This window comes from Lepisosteus platostomus, chromosome 7 (assembly GCF_059453375.1).
Source record: "Lepisosteus platostomus isolate fLepPlt1 chromosome 7, fLepPlt1.hap1, whole genome shotgun sequence".
NCBI lineage: Eukaryota > Metazoa > Chordata > Actinopteri > Semionotiformes > Lepisosteidae > Lepisosteus > Lepisosteus platostomus.
In genome coordinates this window covers 16,003,964-16,022,486 of record NC_142617.1, presented here as the reverse complement: position 1 = coordinate 16,022,486, position 18,523 = coordinate 16,003,964, and the positions used below count along the sequence as shown (strand labels likewise).

General features: G+C 36.2%; 1 protein-coding gene across 1 annotated transcript in view; it reads right to left on the bottom strand.

The window, feature by feature from the left end:
* Positions 1–18,523, bottom strand: part of LOC148658383 (FRAS1-related extracellular matrix protein 2-like) — a 100,253-nt gene that overhangs the window by 28,603 nt on the left and 53,127 nt on the right. The window contains exons 5-6 of the mRNA XM_088639494.1: positions 14,050–14,175; positions 12,806–13,057 (exon numbers count right to left, since the gene is read on the bottom strand). Coding sequence (XP_088495620.1) covers positions 12,806–13,057; positions 14,050–14,175 — 378 coding nt within the window. The remainder of the gene's footprint in view (positions 1–12,805; positions 13,058–14,049; positions 14,176–18,523) is intronic.

The following is an 18,523-nucleotide window of genomic DNA, read 5'->3' as shown; positions in this document are numbered from 1 at the left end:
ACATTGTAAACAAACCAGAAACAACCTATTTCTGAGCCCTGGACTTATGCAACCAGGACAAAAGGAAGGGAATTGCAACGATAGAGAAATAATGTGCTTACAAATTTGAGTCCCCTCAAAAGTACAAGGGGGTGAGGATAAAATATTGTTTTGATTTAGGATCTAGTAGAAGGACCAGTTTATAAACTTGAAGGACCAGTGCAAGAGGAGGAGATTACGACAGAAATCAAAGGCCTAACAGCAAACATCCTGGATGCCCCACTTAAAAGTGTTGAGAAAATCTCAGAGAGAGGGTGGGGACTATTCAGTGAACTGACAAAACCCAAAAAGTGGCAGTGAAGGGCTGACCCTTCTCTTTGAGTACACTGGAACTGTTTATACTGTCTGCTGAGTGGAGCTAAGAGATATCTGGCAAGGAGAAAGGTAAAAGGACTGCTTTAGGCTTTAGAAGTGTAAAATAGGTTAATAAACCAGAACCTGCATTCAAATATTTTATAGAATGTTAGCCTTCATGTGGCTGTTACTACTGTAGGTAAAGTACAATAACTGGACCAGTTCTAGTTTACGGTGGGGTAAGTTACTAGATGTAGTAAAATTTAGTTTATTTTTTCTCCTAACCCCTGTTGTTGGTTTGCTTTTTTCAGACTGAAAACCCAGAAAATCCCTGAATCATGGCCAGAAACTGCAAAGAGGTGAAAAGAGGGAAGCAGCTGGGAGAGAAGAATCAGAAAACAGCAAAAAACAAAGAGATTTAAACAAATGACATGGACTGTACTACTGTCACTATTAAATTTATTATTAATGTTCAATACAATTTCTATATACCTTACAACTGAGTTTAATCTTTTTTTTTTTCAAATACTTATCCAGGAATGTCCTGTATGTGCCATATGAACTGAAAACTACCTGTAAGTGTATATTTGTTATATACTTTTTTTTACACATTAATTAGGTCTTTGCCTTTGTTTCTTTTTTTTTAAAAAGATAAGCATTTTTTTTAAAAGCTACAGAATACTCTGCCAATGTGATGTCATCATAACATCAGGGTTTCAAACATCAGAAAGTCATGATTGGAATCTAAACCAGGCATTTGCATTCTTGCTTTTATGAGGTGAAGTTACCGCTGGCCTTTGTCCTTACAACGGCAGGGCAGTGCCCACTGTACAAATATGGGTTGGTTCCATATGTTGAAGAGGACAAGCTAAATATTGTCCTGGTTGAAGACCCAGAAGAATCTGTCATGCCAAAACTTGAGGAACGGATTGCACCAGCAGGACAAAACCCACTGGAAAAAGATAGGTGCCCTCAAAATGCCAAAAAAGGTTAATTAAATATTGTAGTGCTTGAAGACCCAGAAAAAGGACCTGTCAAACCAGCACCGGAGGAAGAGATTGCAACAGTAAGGCAACACCCACTGGAAAAATACGAATCCCCACAAAATGACAAAGAAGGAGAATTAAAAATTGATCTGGTTAAAAACCCAGAAGATGGGCCTGTCTTACTTGTACAGGAGGAAAAGGTGGAGACAGAAAGTGAAGGCTTGGAAATTCAACATCAAACTGTTGGGGAAATTGATGAGAGTAGATGGGTTCTCTTCAGAAAAAGTTTGGAGAAATAACCAGAGAACAGCTGATTGTGCTAATAGACTACATTGAGACAGCTCACTGTTTATACTGCCTGCTGAGATGGGCAAAGAGACACAAAGATAGCCTTAAACTAAGCAAAATCTAAAAGAATGCAAAATCAAATTTATTTTGGTATAACTCTATTTTCATCTACAGTAGGTAAATGTATAGTAACAATGATGTAAAATATTAAGAAATGCCTCACTATTTGACACAATATTGGATTGAGTTTGAGGTGGGAACATAACTAGATGTGGCCATTTTGTAAGATTTAGTGTCTTGTTTGCCCTGATCCCTGTTCTTGTTTGTCTCTTTCAGGCTGAAAAACCCCAGAACCCCTCAGTGCTGTGCAGATGCTGCAAGAAGGTGGAAAGAGGGAAGCAGCTGAGAGAGAAGAAGAAAAGAGCAAAAAGCAAAAAGATTTCAACAAAGACATGGACTTTTACAACTGTCATTATTACCTTCTAAATACCTTATAAATGTGTTTGATCTTTTTTTCTAAATATTTATTCAGGAATGCATATGTCTTATAAATAAATAACTACCTGTACAGTATGTGTATATTTGTTATAAACTTTTTTTTAAGTAACACATTATATAGGTCTTAATTAAAAAAAAAAGATTATCATTTTCTTTCTCAGACATTGTGGGGGAAAACCCCCAGAATCCCACAGTGCTGTGCAGATGCTGCAAGAAGGTGGAAAGAGGAAAGCAGCTGAGAGAGAAGAAGAAAAGAGCAAAGAGCAAAAACATTTAAACAAAGACTGTTGTTATTATGCAACTACATACCATTCATGTTAATTAAACATTGTACGAACATAAAACACGATTGATCAGCTTTTGCTTCAATATTTCATCTTAAGAACAGAGAAACAGATCATAAAGAATGAGCTTTTAGCTTTAAACTGTCTTTTCGTTTTACCAAACACCATTCTGGCCATCCTAGTTTCTCAGGATTCTGCCTCAGAGCAGCTGTTACTATGGAAACAATTTTATCACTTCTGGCCGCTTAGGAGTGAACACTTTCAGGAAGCATCCTCACAAAGAGTCTGCTGAGCAGCAGAGTGAAATGACAGTGCCATGGCTAACAGGTGCTGAGTTTAGAAAAGGAAGACCTATTACAATCGATGCCTTCACCCGCAGGGGGTTCTGGAAATGACATAAGACCTAATATGGAGGTATCAAGGAGATACAGAGAACCATTCAACAGTATGTCAATCTGAATAAAGATACACTTTGGTATCCATGACAGCCTTTATCCATGTTTCAATCTGATATCTGTAATGGGTGATAAGATTAATTTTCCCTGACATGCCTCAACAGCACCACAACACACCACTGAACAAACAACCACCTGACATTGTTGCTGACAGATACATTTGCTAACAAGTCTATATTATGTTTCTATGACAATGAACACTAGAGCTTGTATTTTGTTTCTATTTTTCTAGTTACCTCCACTACTCAGTACTTTGTTTGGATTTTCCATTACTGGGAAGTGTTAAAAGCATCATATTTTATGTTCTATTGATGCATTACCTAAACAAAGAATTAGTCTTTTTATACACTCACTTAAAATACAGTAAGGAATCATTCGACACTTTTGGCTTTTCTGTATGGCCTGAGCTGTTTAAACCTTAATTGCATTAATTTTAATTTGAGTATTTGCAACAGCACCTCTTGTTACCAGATATTGAGGGCTCTGTTTTCGCTGAAGAATTAGTCTGAAACCGTTGCCTTAAAAATGTGTTTGGACATTTTGGTGTTTCAAATCCAGGATTTTTTAAAATGTACATCAGCAGAATACAATTGTTCCCCTGATGTCTTTGCATTTTATTTTTACTTTAAAAACCACCATAATGCACACACAACAAAAAAAATGAGCTTAAAAGTCTTTAAGTCTTTTAAAATTTAGCTATGAGAAACATTAAGTTTTGTGACAAATTTGATAAATTTCCTTATCCCGCAATATCATGATAAGAGCATTTTCTGAATCCCGTAACAACAATAATACAAAGGATTGAATATGAATAGGTCTAGACAAGTATTTTTCTCCCTCATCATAACTTTAGTAGTGTTTATGAAGAGCCCATAGAAGTTAGGAAACAGCACCTGAAAGATTGTGGGATCACACAGTGTGGGCCACGGCAGACAAATTAAACAACCGGGGACTGGTGAAACTAATCAGGTGATCTCCACTTTGCTTCAGAAATAATTAGACTGGAGTCCTTTTGTAGCTTGTGGCAGGAGCCCAGTCTCAATAGTGGACTGCTATCAGATAAGGATATTTTCTAAAATAGACAAATAACTGGCTTCAAAGGGTCATGGCCCATTAGCTAGGTGATAAACCTCTGGTCCATGAACTCCTTCACCTTCCATCCCCACCCTGATAATTACAGAAGGGTTAACTACTGCTGGTATGTTTGACCTTCTACAGTACCTTCCAAAAAATCACTCCTGTCTTTGATGAATATGGATATTTGTTTAGCAGGACAAAGGGAAAAAATAATTCACTAGTACTTTCTTCTGAGAAAACCAGACCCCCAAGGATTTTTGATTGAATAATAACGGCATACCGTTATGCATTCCAATAATGTCCGACCCAGATATGAAATGGTACACATAACCATTTCAGTAAATCTTGTCCTTGAGGACCATGATACCTTTTGTTTTTTGTTCTGTAATTCCACAATTTATTTACCAATAGACTTTTCAAGTCTAAAGTAGCTGAAGGATTTAGAGCCCTAGAAATCCTGCATTTATCCAGCTTCCCAGGAGCAGGTTTTTGGGCATCCTGTAGTTAACAGATAAAAATGTAAAATCTACAAAGGAAAGGATCTATGACAATCTTTGCAGAACATATGCCAGTGCAGAAAAATAGAAGTATGAGAGCACTTTTTTTTAAAGAAAAGGTCTCGGCTGGATTTCTTCCAATAAAATTGCTCCAGCTTGCAAAGTTTGAATTAACAAAAGCACTGCAGCATTTGCTGCTCAAATGAAGGTAAGGCACTCATGCAATAACTGTGCCAGCGAGTAGCTGAATCACTAAGCAACAAACAGTATCATGGATATTAGACTTCAGGTTCACATGGATACAGAAACCTGTCTGATGTCTATTCGAGTACGTTCTTCTACTTTATAGAGTTGGAAGTGATTTATATATTGCTTAAGCTTCTTATGGCTAAGCAGCAGTAAATAAGAATATAGATATTCTAAAAAAACAACCTACAATAATAGCTAGACAACTGAAATGCTAAAATCCCGGAGATAAAGATAATGAACTAAAGTAAAGAAATGAACTAAAAGTGAATCCAGCATGATCAATATGAAATTATCACAATAACAATTGTGAACAGTTAACATCTTCACAAGTTGCAGCAAAGATGGTATAGATTTTTAGACTAGTATAGATTTTTAGAAAACTATACCAGAACTTAAAAAAATCTTTAAAAAATTGTATATACTGTATATATATATAATGGTATGTATAGTTTTACAAATAATTGGCAAGAGCTTGGTCCAATTGCACATGAATAGGTAAATGCAGTCCATTAGCTTTGTGCATTTAATAATAGCCAAATTTGTTGTGTTCACTGAATCATTAGTTTCAAGCTGTGATAAGAACACATCCATACATGTTTATATGCACTTGTTCTTGGCAGATGAAGCCATCTGGCCAGAAAGCAAAGTCTGCATTCTCTACGTCCTGATTTGATATGAAGGAGCACAGCAGCAGTTGAACAGCTAGTCTTTGCCAGCAACACTTAGCCTAGACACAGATAAAGGAGAACGAAATATAAGTTCAGAACCCTTTTTTCTTCTTGGCTCAGAGGAGTTTTTGGAAATACACAGAAAACAAATAATTGACAAGCCCCCAGCGCCATCCCTGGCCATAAAATAGGTCAGTGTGAAATGCAGTGATAAAAAGTGAGATTATTTTGTTGGAGATACTGTTCTACACTGAATCACTGCATAATTTTTCATCTTGTCACTATTACTGATAATGCAATTTCCATCTTGCAGCTAAGGTTCAGTTATTGAGTACTTAAAGACTGTAGAAAAAAAACATTCTGCAGGCAGTGCAGATAGTGCTTTTGTGCAACCCAAGATTAGAAGTATTTACAACGTAAATCCCCCTGTTGAGTAACTGAGAAATTCATTTTTTGTTAATTATCCTGCTAATTATTTCAAAACCTGACTTGTAATACCACGTTTTATGGGATTAGAAAAAAAGGTTCACAAAATTCAAGGTCATTTTTGAAATGTCTAAAAGGCTAAGTCTTAGACTAAAAGTCTAAGGAATATTATTCTTAACTGCACTAATTGGCACATTGATAGCCCATTTACAGTGATCAAGAAAGCAACATATTATGTATGATATAATATGGTCTATGCTTCCTGTTTTGTTAAATCCATTTGTGATGATCTATAGACTGATTTCTTTTTTCAGTTTGCTAGTATCTGTAAATATTGAACTCTTCAGTGCCTTATAAGAGCAATTAATTTTTTCACACAGTCTAAAATGGCTATGGGATTTATTCTTTATAAAATTAACCATTATGTGCATTTTTCTACCATACATTTATAAAAGCTTTGAAGAAAAGGTAAAAATATAGCTCAGCACTTCTCTCAGAATCTCTAAAACCTAGAAAGCACCGTTCCAGGAGACGCTATTTTATGCTGAAAACTGAGACCTTGACGTGAGACTCCTAAGTGACTCTTCTTTCATCCGTCTTATCAGCGCGATATTGTATGTCTGGATACGGTGGATACAAACTATTTATTTTATTTTACATCATAGTTACAGCAAGTCTGCTTGATACATATACATATAACATATATAATACATATAACTCTGATCTGACATGGAGCTGACATGGAGCTTTTTACTACCAAAATGGGGTGTATGATTGTCATTCAGAAATCACTTGAACATCTTGAGTCCCACCAATCTTATATCCAAATGGAACAACAGAATGCGTTTCAAAGACAGTTTGTTCAGCACCTGGTGACTGATGACTTGCGTTTATGTGCTCACTATGTTAGAACATGGCCAGAAACATTCCCTGGCTAATATAATAAAAGCAGAAACTGGTAGATGGAAATCAGTCTGCTTTGCTTGTCTGCTGAACTTAACTTCTCTTTCATGCATGTGCCTTTATAAAAACATATACTATATCATATGATATATAATACGGTGAATAACCAATTTACTTTGTACTTTACCTTTCTTCAAAGAGAACTCATCTCTCTGAAGTGATATTGAAAAATAATTACATATAGATTACAAAGATTACATATTTTATACTACTTTAGAAAAATACATGTTAAAATACCTGTTGGTTCTTTTTTCTTAGTAACAGCACACTTTTAAATATATATGTGCCTAGGGAGTTAGCTACATATGATTAAAGTAGTCATAATGATTAAACCTGAATGATATTGATCAGATTCAGAGCAGCCTTCAAAGCATCAGTGAATTTATAATAAATTAAATGAATAGACATGCTTGAGGATTCTTCTGTTCAGTAGGGGGTGCTAGATTCCTTGTGTTTGAAACCCTGCAGTGAGGCTGATTTGGTGAGTACATACAGTAGCTCCTTAATAACAGCAACACATATGAACTGCACTCCAGAGACCCTTCAGTGGCAGGAACAGGTGCTGTGAAGAATGACCCCTGGTTTAGTACATTAAATAATTTGTATGTTACCTTCTGTTGCAGGTAGGAGAGTAGAAGAACGGTATAAAAGCATTTCAACCACTGTGTTTTACTCTTAGAAGACCGAGTTTCTTGCACGTGAATTTAGAATTCAGCATTTTTTTAGCCGCTGTTTTGACAAAATTCTGGCTTCTGTATGACAATTCAAACCTTGTTCTAATCTTTTAGGTAAAGAAGAAAATTAAACAAGCATACACTACACTAAAGACCTGTAGGAAAAAATGTTCTGTGCTGTTAGTTGCAGTTTATCGGGGGCATAACGCTGTATAAGCCACTACACTTATAAATGTTTTTTTTTATTTCGCTTGTTTCACACGTACTGTACATTTAACTTAAATCAGAATATTAACTGCAAGAAGCCCTATTTTGTCTTTCTGTAGACTGCTATAAAATGTTAAATGATTAAGTGGCAGTGGTTGTTAAGTGAGGGACATTAAATATGAAACACTCAAAACAGTTTTGGAATGTGATTGTGCTGCAGAGCTTGGATACATCTTGGATACTAAACTTGTGTATAATTTTAAAAGTGTGAATAACCTCCATCTTAATTATCTGATTAAAAAGGAAACCAATCAAAACAATATAAGTAAAAGAAACAGGTAAAGGTTTATTCCATGCAGAAAGGAATTAAATGTATTCTCTTTTCCTTTAAACAAGGGATAAATCTTTACTTGTTCCTTTGCAGCCTACACATGTTGACATAACTACTGTACCTACTCAAATATCTGTAAGAACAGAAGATACAGCATCACTACATTTGTTTTTAAACAAGTACAGTACAGTACATGTGCCCCAACAACTTCATCACTGAAAAACAGTGCTTTCAGACAATAGCCTCAGGGATATGTTTTCTTCTAGCAAGGTCTTGACATGAGAATCTTAATATTTTGTGCAGCTAACAATAAAACAATACATGAAGCACACTTCTACAATGGATCACTGTTTTCCACCCCTAGTGCAAGTCACATTTAAGCAACTTAAGATGGGTACATACTGTCAAATTATACTTCAACAGAGCTGAAACTGAACCAGTCAGATCCACGTCATTTTAAGGTGAGATGAAATAGCTGTCTTTTGAACAGTATGTCTTTACTGGGAAACTTAAGTAGTAAAAACCGTATTTTTGATCTTGGCTAGGCTAATTCTGGCAAACTAAGACATCTACAGTATTTGGGCCAAAATAAATAAATAAAATACTGGAATCTGTGTTGGCAATGATAAAATTGACTAGTATTTTGAAATTCCTTTTCGTCCCCTGCCATGAATGTCCTTGAAAATTATTTGTGTGTAAATTATAAATATTTGTGTGTATTTGTGTGTAAATTAATTGAAATATGGATTTTTCCCAAAACTCCCAAATCCACTTGCTTCTAGACTCATAAACCTTTGATTTAAAAAAAATATGTACTGTATTTCACTGAAGTTTCTACTGTCAAAATGGCTTGAATCAATTTTGACTACAAGACAGTTCTCATACTGGAATTGTATTCTACACATTTACATGAGAAAATGTCAAGAATAAGGCTGCTGAAAACCATCCAAGTCTTATTATGCATATTGGGGACACCTTTGTATACTACGGAGGAGGTGAGATTTGCAGTTATCCCTGTTATTACTTCTTTACAATCTAGAACTGAATTCCTTTCCTCTGACTTATTGGACTAACAGTGCAAACATTAGCCTGTTTAATACAAGGGGCAGATAACAAGTCATGGGGACTTGATGATTAATGCGAATACAACAAAAAAACACAGAAGAGGGAGTAAAAGCGAATATGTCCTTATTCAGTGAGTCACCCTCCTGTTGGGAGCTGAGAGAGTGATTTCTGAGGGTCTGGGTTCAACAGGAAAGACCTGTAGGTGCATTATTAAAAGCTTGACCTTTGGCATTGTTGCAATTTCACCCCAGTAAGATTTACCGGAGATTTCAATCCACTCCCATAGCTTCCGGAAAATCCAAGTTCTACCTGTTCACTCCCCTGTGTGAGAAATGCTTTAACATGAATGAGAATTGTGAGCAGCACAACAAAGATCACCTTTGGAACAACTGCCTCCCGCAGATGAGAACTGCAGAATGGCAGAAAAGAAAACTCCTTCAGAGATAACTACTTAAGGTCTACTAAACTCTTGACTACTTCTGAAGAAAAACGTGAAAGGGAGAGGATGTCGAGATGCTCGAAGTAAAACAATACACTTCTTTGTTCTTCAAGTAGAAAACTTGTCTAATCTGCATGAACACGGAATAGACCATAATAAAAGCTTTCTTTAAGTTAAAAAATGGAAATGTGATAGCTCTGATGATGGCACTGTTATGCTAAAACGTATCTGTAATGCTATCTGAATTAAAACTTATTTCAGAAATAGTACTGCCTCCAATTACTAAAAGTACACTTTACAGTAAATGCTGATTACTAGGATTTTGCTTTGAAGTGTTTTTGCCCCCATGCATGGGATTATGAGTGGTCTGAATTCCAGGAGGCAAATGTACTCCTTTGCATTCAGGTGTCATGACACTGCAGTGGATTACCTTGGCTCAAGGTCAAGACTCACTGTGCACAATTTTGAGTTTTACAGTTGGAATGGATCATGATTCAGGATTTCATATTATACTCCTGTCAGTCCTAAGTACAGTCAAAGGCCCAGCTAGTCCAAGCTTATTATTGTATGTTTTGCAGCTTTCTTGAACTTTGAAACCTCAGCTACAGTAAGATAATCTATTTTAAGGACTGACATGTTGTAGTTATAGCCATATACAGTAAAAGCTGTGATACTCAGAAACAGGTTTCTCATTCACAGAAGCTCCTTCATTGTGTAGGCTTCATCCGTGCTGTAGATGAACTTTTCAGCTTTAGGGGAATAGATCCCTTTATATTAAAACAACATACAGCATACAGCAATTAGGCAGGCCTGATAACTGCTTGGGCTGAGTCACCCTCCAGTGCATGCTGTCATTTGCTGATTATGTTCAGCAAGTACAAAGCAGACACCTATTGAGGCTGTAAAGCTCATTACACTAGAAAGTCATGGTACAGAAGGTAGTTGGCTTCAGATATGAGTTACTTGTTGTGCTTTATGTCATCATGCTGAAAAAAAGTCATTTGAATGCAGAGGAAATTTTCAAAACATTGCAAGTTTGCAATGGTGCTTGCTAATAAAAATAGAATATGCGTGAGGGTAAGGCACTACTGTATGACATTGACGTCAAACCACAATTTGACAATAAAAAAAACATTGAACAAGGAAGGGAAACAGTTATCAAGTAAGGATGCTTGTAAGTTGGTGAGAACTTTTTTCATTAAAAACATATTAAAAAGTTACCTTTCTTTTAAAAACAAACAGAGGCGTTGAACACATTTAAACAAAATAACCTTTGGTGTGATTATGGTGTCCACAGACCTGCACAAACATATATTAATATACTAACACATAAAAGCCATGGGTTATTATTACTTAAGGAAAGACCCATATCAACATATATTAATGCTTACTGCTGAGATCGCGCTTTCTTTAAAGCAGGAAAAAGAAAATATCCACAAAATTTTTGCTGAGCCCAGAGCTCTTGTTGGGAGTATTTTTCATTCCCACAGAAAACACAGTGCAGCCTGTTCAGTGAGGGGGATTTCTCTTCAGATATTTAAAGTATGCAGGGAGTGAGCAGCACATGAGCTTTTCTTCCCTTACTTCCAGTTTTAAATATAAGACCTGAAATCTCATTTTTCAAAAAGGAAATATAATGTTGTGGTGTGTAGGTTATTCATTGGCTCACTATTCTAAAAATTATTTATTTTTTGTTTTAAAGGTTTGTTAATAGAAATCAAAATGATTATTCTATAATTATAAAAAATCCATAATATCATTCAAATCAAATTATAGGAATTCATTCCTTAGAAAGCTTGGATTGAGTCATAATTGTCCAAAGAATACATTTTTCTTTCTATCCTGTCAAATGCTACTGAATGTCTTATTATCATATAAATTTCACACCAGAAGATAAACAATCATATTTATGCATTAATGTAAATACACAATAACACATACACAGATACTTTAAAGGACATTTTTTACCTACAATGTCTGACACTTGAAACGCTATGTGTATTCCAGGTCCAGGAGCCACATGACATCTTATGCTCTTGTTAAAATTAATCACTTTGGATTCGGTGAATAGGTCAGGTTTGTACTCCTAACTTTCCTTCCGTTTGCTTTCTAAACATTTTACACAGCGATCCTTCCTGAGATAACTGAAAAGATATGAATGTTTACCCTTAAGGTGCTGAAGAACAAGAATAGGAGAATAGAGAGATAACACCCAGATTGCTCCCTGCATCTGCCTGGAGACGTGTGATAAGGGAGTCATTCAGGTGATGCAGAAAAATTAAAGTGCAAGTTACAACAAGGACAGAATGGCGTCTTTAGAGCTCGACAGACTTCTTGTATTCTGGTCTTCCACTTCCACTTCTATGTGTCTTCCACTTGTTACCTTTGATCTTGACAAGTTTCGGCAAGTCCCATAGAGTTGTCTTGTCTGGTCAATACAACTGCGAATGTGAATTAACTTTTAAATCACTTTGCTCCACTGCAAAAACTGCTCCAACTTTTTGCTCTCACTTCTCACATTAAAGCTGAAATCCTTCCATTGCTTTTATTGTTTTTAAACTCGTCATGCATTTAAGGTTTACATCACAGGTAAGCCGATGATAGCTCAGCATTCCTCTCTCACTTCATCACATTCCACAGATAAAATTAAAAAAAAATATTGCATACCCTTTCTTTCACCACCAGGAGTTAACATCGATTTATGCTGTGTGCTAGAATGTAGGGCTGAACCATGATGCGCTGACGTGACATATTATAATCATCACATTGCTTTCCATAACCACTTATTCAATTCAGAGTCACGTCAGCCTGGGGCCTAGCTCAGGAAGCAGTGGGCGCCAGGCAGGATACACCCCAGAAGGGATGCCAGCTCATTGCAGAGCAGACAAACACAAAACAACACACACTCACACTAGGGCCAATTTAACAGAAACCAATTAACCTGCCAGCATGGCTTTGGACAGTGGAAGAAACCATAGCACCTGGCTATGGCACCCCAGGAATTGAACCCAGGGTCCCTGCATTATGAGCCAGCAATTGTAACCACTGTGCCATGCACCGTGTCTCCTTTGACCATTTATTTTTTTATTAAAAGATAACATATTCAATTATTTTTAAAAAGTTTGTTAGAAACAAATCTACAAATGGTAAACATGTTTTCCTCACCAACCGCAGGAGGAGAACCCTAACAAACCTTGTGTAGCACAGGCTACTGACATAGAAAGCTATATTAGAATGGACTTTTTCAATGGGCTGAAACAATTTTTGGTGTGTCCTTTTAGGCTTATCTTTAGAGCGTGCGTCTGAGATTCATTTCTCTCTTTACCCCCCAGTTCATTATAATATTATGAAAGGCTGCTGCTTACCATCATCCAGGTCTTGCAGGATAATGACCTTGGTGGATGGGTACTCCTGACCAAGGCGCCCACCCATGGGCATACTCAGGGTCACATTGAAGGTCTCCTCTTCCTCGTAAAGTGAGTCATCGATTATAACGACCCGGCAGAACTTGTCCGTCTCATCCTTGTCAAAGCGTAGCACGCTGGTGTGGTCTTCGGGCCTAGAGATGTAGTCCGAGTACGACAGCACTGTGCTGGGAATGGTGCCCGTGGCTGTGGCTGGAAACAAAAGGTGCCAGAGATATGTCACCTGCAAACACCTTCTTTCAGACCTCTCCGAGATCAAGCCCACATGAATAGTGGACAAGCCCATGGTGGCAAAAGGCCAGCCTATCACTGAGGGAGACTGGAGCTCTCTTGGGAGAGCTACTATATGCTACAACTTTGTAATGCATATGCCTACATTACATTTACCTTTAGAATAGTTCTAAAAAGCTCGTCTGGGCCAGCAGTTGAAACATTGATCATTCTTTAACTATTTGACAAGAAATAAGACTAATAAGGTAAACATATTTTTTCTATTTTTTGCAAAACCCCAGCTACATAATTAAAATCATAAGCAAACCAATTGTCTACTAAGAAAGCTAATAAAAACTGTCAATTCAAATGTCATTTTCACATTTCTTTGTACTAGGTACTGAGTGCATAAAAGCCTTGCTTCACCTAGCTGATTGTTTCTCTTGTCTTGTCTACAGTATCTGAATTTTGTTCATTAAATCCATACAAAACTGTATTATTAGTCTTGAGAAAATTACTTTTGATTAAACTATTTTTTCATACTTAGATGTCTTATTCCTAGCAGTTATGAATTATAGTTTTTAATTACCTATACCTATACAGTATATTCTAAATTACATATTTAAAATGTTGAATCATAAATCATAATAATAAGTATTTGACATGTTAGAATTCATCTGGGCCATATGGATAGCAACCACCACAAACCTTTTAGCAAATTCTACTTTTCTTACTTTCCAGTTTTATAAAAGAAAAAAACCTTCCTAAAATTCCAGCAGTTTTAATCGCAGTGTAGCAACAACAAAGATTATATATTTTTTTAAGCACTAAACAATATGGGTTGAGATGCAAAATTGTGGCATCAGCAATAAAAAAGAAATGAAAAAAATGAACACTAAAAAGCAGTGAGCTATTCCTTCCAAAGAACGTTAAATTATCTTGAGAATGTACACAGGGATCAGGCCCTATGGTACCTTGCTGAGTGTAGCACATGACCATTAGCTCTTGGCTGACATCCCCACTTCTCCTGACCGGTATCATCAGTTCTCCAGCATCTTCCTCAATGGAATAAGAAGACTGTGGGATAAAGACTGTCGACTCTGTATGTGAGAAAAAAAAAAGCAAAATGCATTGTGATACCATCTAGCTCAATGCGTAATATTAAGACAACCTCTGGACCCAGACCTCCAAAAATGTACTTCTTCTTTGGTTTCAAAGATGGAATTACAGTTATCGTGTGTATAAAACACATGCATTATCTTCTTCTCCCTTTTTAGACTGTCATTTTTAATTTATTGTCTCATAGCAGCACAGATCAGTTACTGTCCACTGACACTACTGAATTTTCACCATTTAAATTCAGTCTGAAAAGGCCTGTTTTAAATGGACTGCAGCATTTGCCACAAATGGAAAGCAGTGTATAAGCCACAAAGGAACTTGTGGAACTAATATATTTATGTGTTGAAAGCATTTTGTCACTGTCGAAAAGATCTTATTAGCTATTTTTACTTCAGACTTGAGTAGTCTTGGTATTGTGACATAGTAACAATTGTAGTAGTGTTGTTATTGTTATGTTTTGCATCTCCTTCCAAAATCTAACCCTGTAATTTTGAGATGAAATACTGTGCCGGTACCTACAATTTATCTCATTCAGTTTTTCAGCAAAGGTATCCAATCTTTATTTATAGAGAGAGCAAAAAAAAAAGGACAATGCGCTTTAGAATAAACACAGTGGAAGCCAATCTTCTATTTGATAAGACAAGCTTTTATAAAGTGAACAGTTCTTGAGGACATCACATTTACAATCAAAAGCAATCTAGCTTCCTGGGATGCGAAAAAAAATACATTTCTTTTAATTAAAGGTTGCATAAGCATAAGAAAGGATGGCAATGAAAATGGAGATCGCTGATCTAAATAGTTTCACACAAACCTGTTATTTTGAATTCTGAATCAGGCTTGTAATTCTTTTTCAGAGCCATTTTCCTCAGTGGTTAAAACACACTTGGAACACATGAATGCATCAAAAACAAACAAGATATGGAACCCAAATAAGTGTTGATACGTTTATGTTTAGGATGTCTTTTGATCAAAAACACACTACAGTGTGGCATATAGCTTCCCAACAGTGGACAAATCACCTCAGAGTCTGGTAAAAAGTATTACATATACTGTATGTCATTAATTACATATTTAGATCAACCATGTTACTGAGAATACAGTTTGGAACAAAAATCAGAATATCTCAACAACAAACTAAATTATTTTTTTATCATGGAATTGTGATATGCATTTTTTTTTGCATCCAATAAATCTGTGAAACATAGAAATAAGGCACTCCAACGTGGGTTTGAAAGTTGCTAGCATTCTGTTTAAAACAGTGCTGTTGTTTAACAGTGATATTGTGGGGAACAACAAAGACAGTTTTCCATTGGGAGTCCTGGTTCAATAGTCTTTATTCTACTTCCCTGTTCCAGATTCCTTCTATTTATTTACTCATCCTGTTTGATCTAATCCACAGTACATTCCCTATTTATCTAAACACATTCTTTCCACAGAACAAAACCTGAATCACACTCTACCCATCTCCTCTTCAAAAAAAATATGAAGAGCTGTAGAAAGTGGATATCTTTATGAATTATATGATTTTTCAAATTATGGAGGTGGTTCTTAAAAATCACCTTCATCATCTTCTTCTTCTTTATATATATATATCAATTCATGTTTTGGCACTGGTTGTAAAAGTTAACATTTTGTGCCCCAAATAAACACAATTTCAAAACCTACAGAAAGTTTGTTCAAGCATCAGCCTTTGGTGCAATGTCAGATAAAGTTTTGTACATCAACACATTCTCTCAGAAATACACTGTTCAGCTCATCTCAGAGGTAAAAAACCAGAAACAACAAGAAGAAAAAAAACCTTTTAAATATTCTAGGCATGCTTGTCAGCAAGTTGAAACCTGCGTTTTAAGAAAAACCTTTCAGAAAAGAGGGTTTTGACAAATTCCCCAAGAAGTCAAAATTATGATCATTTAATGAAGACAACTAAAAAAAAACAACTTTGCAATAATACATGTGTGATGCGATAGATTCAATGTCAAATGTTTATAGTGTCCCCAAAGATAAGAAAAAGGTTTACATTACAACTAAATGTCAACTTGCATTTTTTTCTAAATTATTTGAAGACTTTTTCTTCTATTCATTGTGTTCTATACTCTTATTTAATTTGGTACTCCTGGCAAATCTGCCTGAGAAATGAAATTTGCAGCTACGATATATATAGTTTTGCTCAGGAGAGCAAAAGATATGAGCAACCTAAAAACATAAAAGAAAAGATCTCTCATCTTCCTTGTCAGTTTCACAGGTTAGAATTTCAAACTTTTCCAATCAATCTGCAACCTATTAATCTTTCAGAAAAATAGCTGAATGGTGGCGGCACTTAAAAAGTCTGGAATTTCAACTACCCAATTGTTGGAAAAAATAAAAGCAAAGTTGAACAGGCAATTAACTCAATTAAGAAACAGAGAGCCCATATAAGATGAGAATCAGTAACCCTTGTGGGTCATGAGAACCAACCAATTGGAAATCATTCACAATTCTCCCTTGCTGATGAGTGTGGCCAGTGGCTGTGAACTGCACCTAGTAAAACCATAGTGAGTGCCCTTGGATAAAGATGTCAGCCAGCCAAAAACATAAAAAGAATACTTTATGTAACCAAGTGGGAATGTGTAGGCACAGGAGTCCGGAGTAGCGTCCTCACTCTGACTTGTAGTTAGATTCCCACTACCAGCTATACCAGTCCTGGGAATTCCTCTGAAACCCTCCCATGTTTTTATTCTATTATTTTATGGTTAGTGATGTCAGTGTTTTGCTGTTTATGGTTTAAGATACAAGTGTTAAACACTATTAGTTACTGTAAATGTGTTAAGCTCTTAGGTTAACAGTGTCTGTTTGATGGGAGTTAAGAGTAATTTAACTGTACTGTTAGAAATTATTATGTTAATTTTGTGTTTAAACAGTAATGTATATGTAAAAGTTTTAAATGGGAGAATTTAAAATGTATGAGGCTGGGAGTTCCCCACTACCAGCTGCAGTGCTCCTATTAATTCCTCTGGAAACTCTCTCAAGATTTTTGCTTTTTTAAAATATTAAATAAATAAAGAAATCCCATGTTAATTTGTTCTGCATGTGGACCTCTGACAACAGACCACCAACGGTGAAGCTGCCAGGACTAGGAGGGACCTGTGGCACGTCACCATGGACAGACAGCCATGACATACAGTAGATAAGTCGTGACATACAGTAGATGATGTCAGGAAGTGGGTTTTATGGGAATTGTAGTTCCTAAGATAAAGCTGTGTCTGTAAGTGATCATACACTTTCTACACTCAGCTCACCTTGATGTTAACCCATGTGCCCTGGCAAGCAGCATAAAATATTAGCTACTGCCTTCTATGGATACTTATTAAGACAGGGTTACAAATACAAAATACACAATGTAACAAACAACTCTCATGCATCCCACTTTTTTAAAAAAACCCTACAACATTTCCTTATTCATGCTGCTGAATCTTATCAACAAGACGATAAATATCACAGGGCAAGACATGAATAGAGTTTCTAACTTTCATTATGTTATCAAAGTGTATGAAATCTAGCCTAAGACTAAACATTTTCTATCAAAGGGAATTCTATTAGAACATAAACAGTTTCCTGCGTAGCTATGCTATTTAGACATTTTAAAAACCTGTTCAAATACTTGTTTCTGCAGCTGTTAGAACCACTGTGCTGACAACCACCCTCTCTTTGAACATCTAAACTGTATGCAAACTTTAACAAAGTTTGGAAGCACCTTATCTGAAGAGGCCAAGACTCAGAGGCAAAAACACTCGAAACCCTGTCCAATCCCTTGCATATAAATGAGATTGTGATTCTCAGGGCAGCATGTCTAACACACTTGCAGCCACACACCTCATCCATAAATCCCCAGGGCCATTTCAGACACATTAGAAGGCATGATCCGCAAAATCAAGTGCAGATGTTGGCTGAGCAGACGTCAGGCACTTGTTGCTCTTATCAACATCCCACCTTCACTCATACAGTACAAACGAATCCTGCACTTTGGCTCCATGGCCTGTGGACTTTTATCACACAGAACACGAAACAGATGGAGAATGATTTGGTTTCTCTGCAACGTTCCAAAGCTCAGTGTTATTTTGACAACAATCGTGTTTTTTATCTTACAGTACTTTCTCACACCAAATTCCAGGCAGGGTTGTAAAAAGGAGCCCAGAGCCAAGAAGATTTGTGAAGGCAATCATTCCACTTATGTTCCAGCACACTTTTAGCAAGTTTTAAAATGTCAAAATTTGAACAAAATCAATGGCAATAATAACATTATACATCTGTGCATACTGTATGCTGCAACATTAATTCTAAATAGGTCTGCGA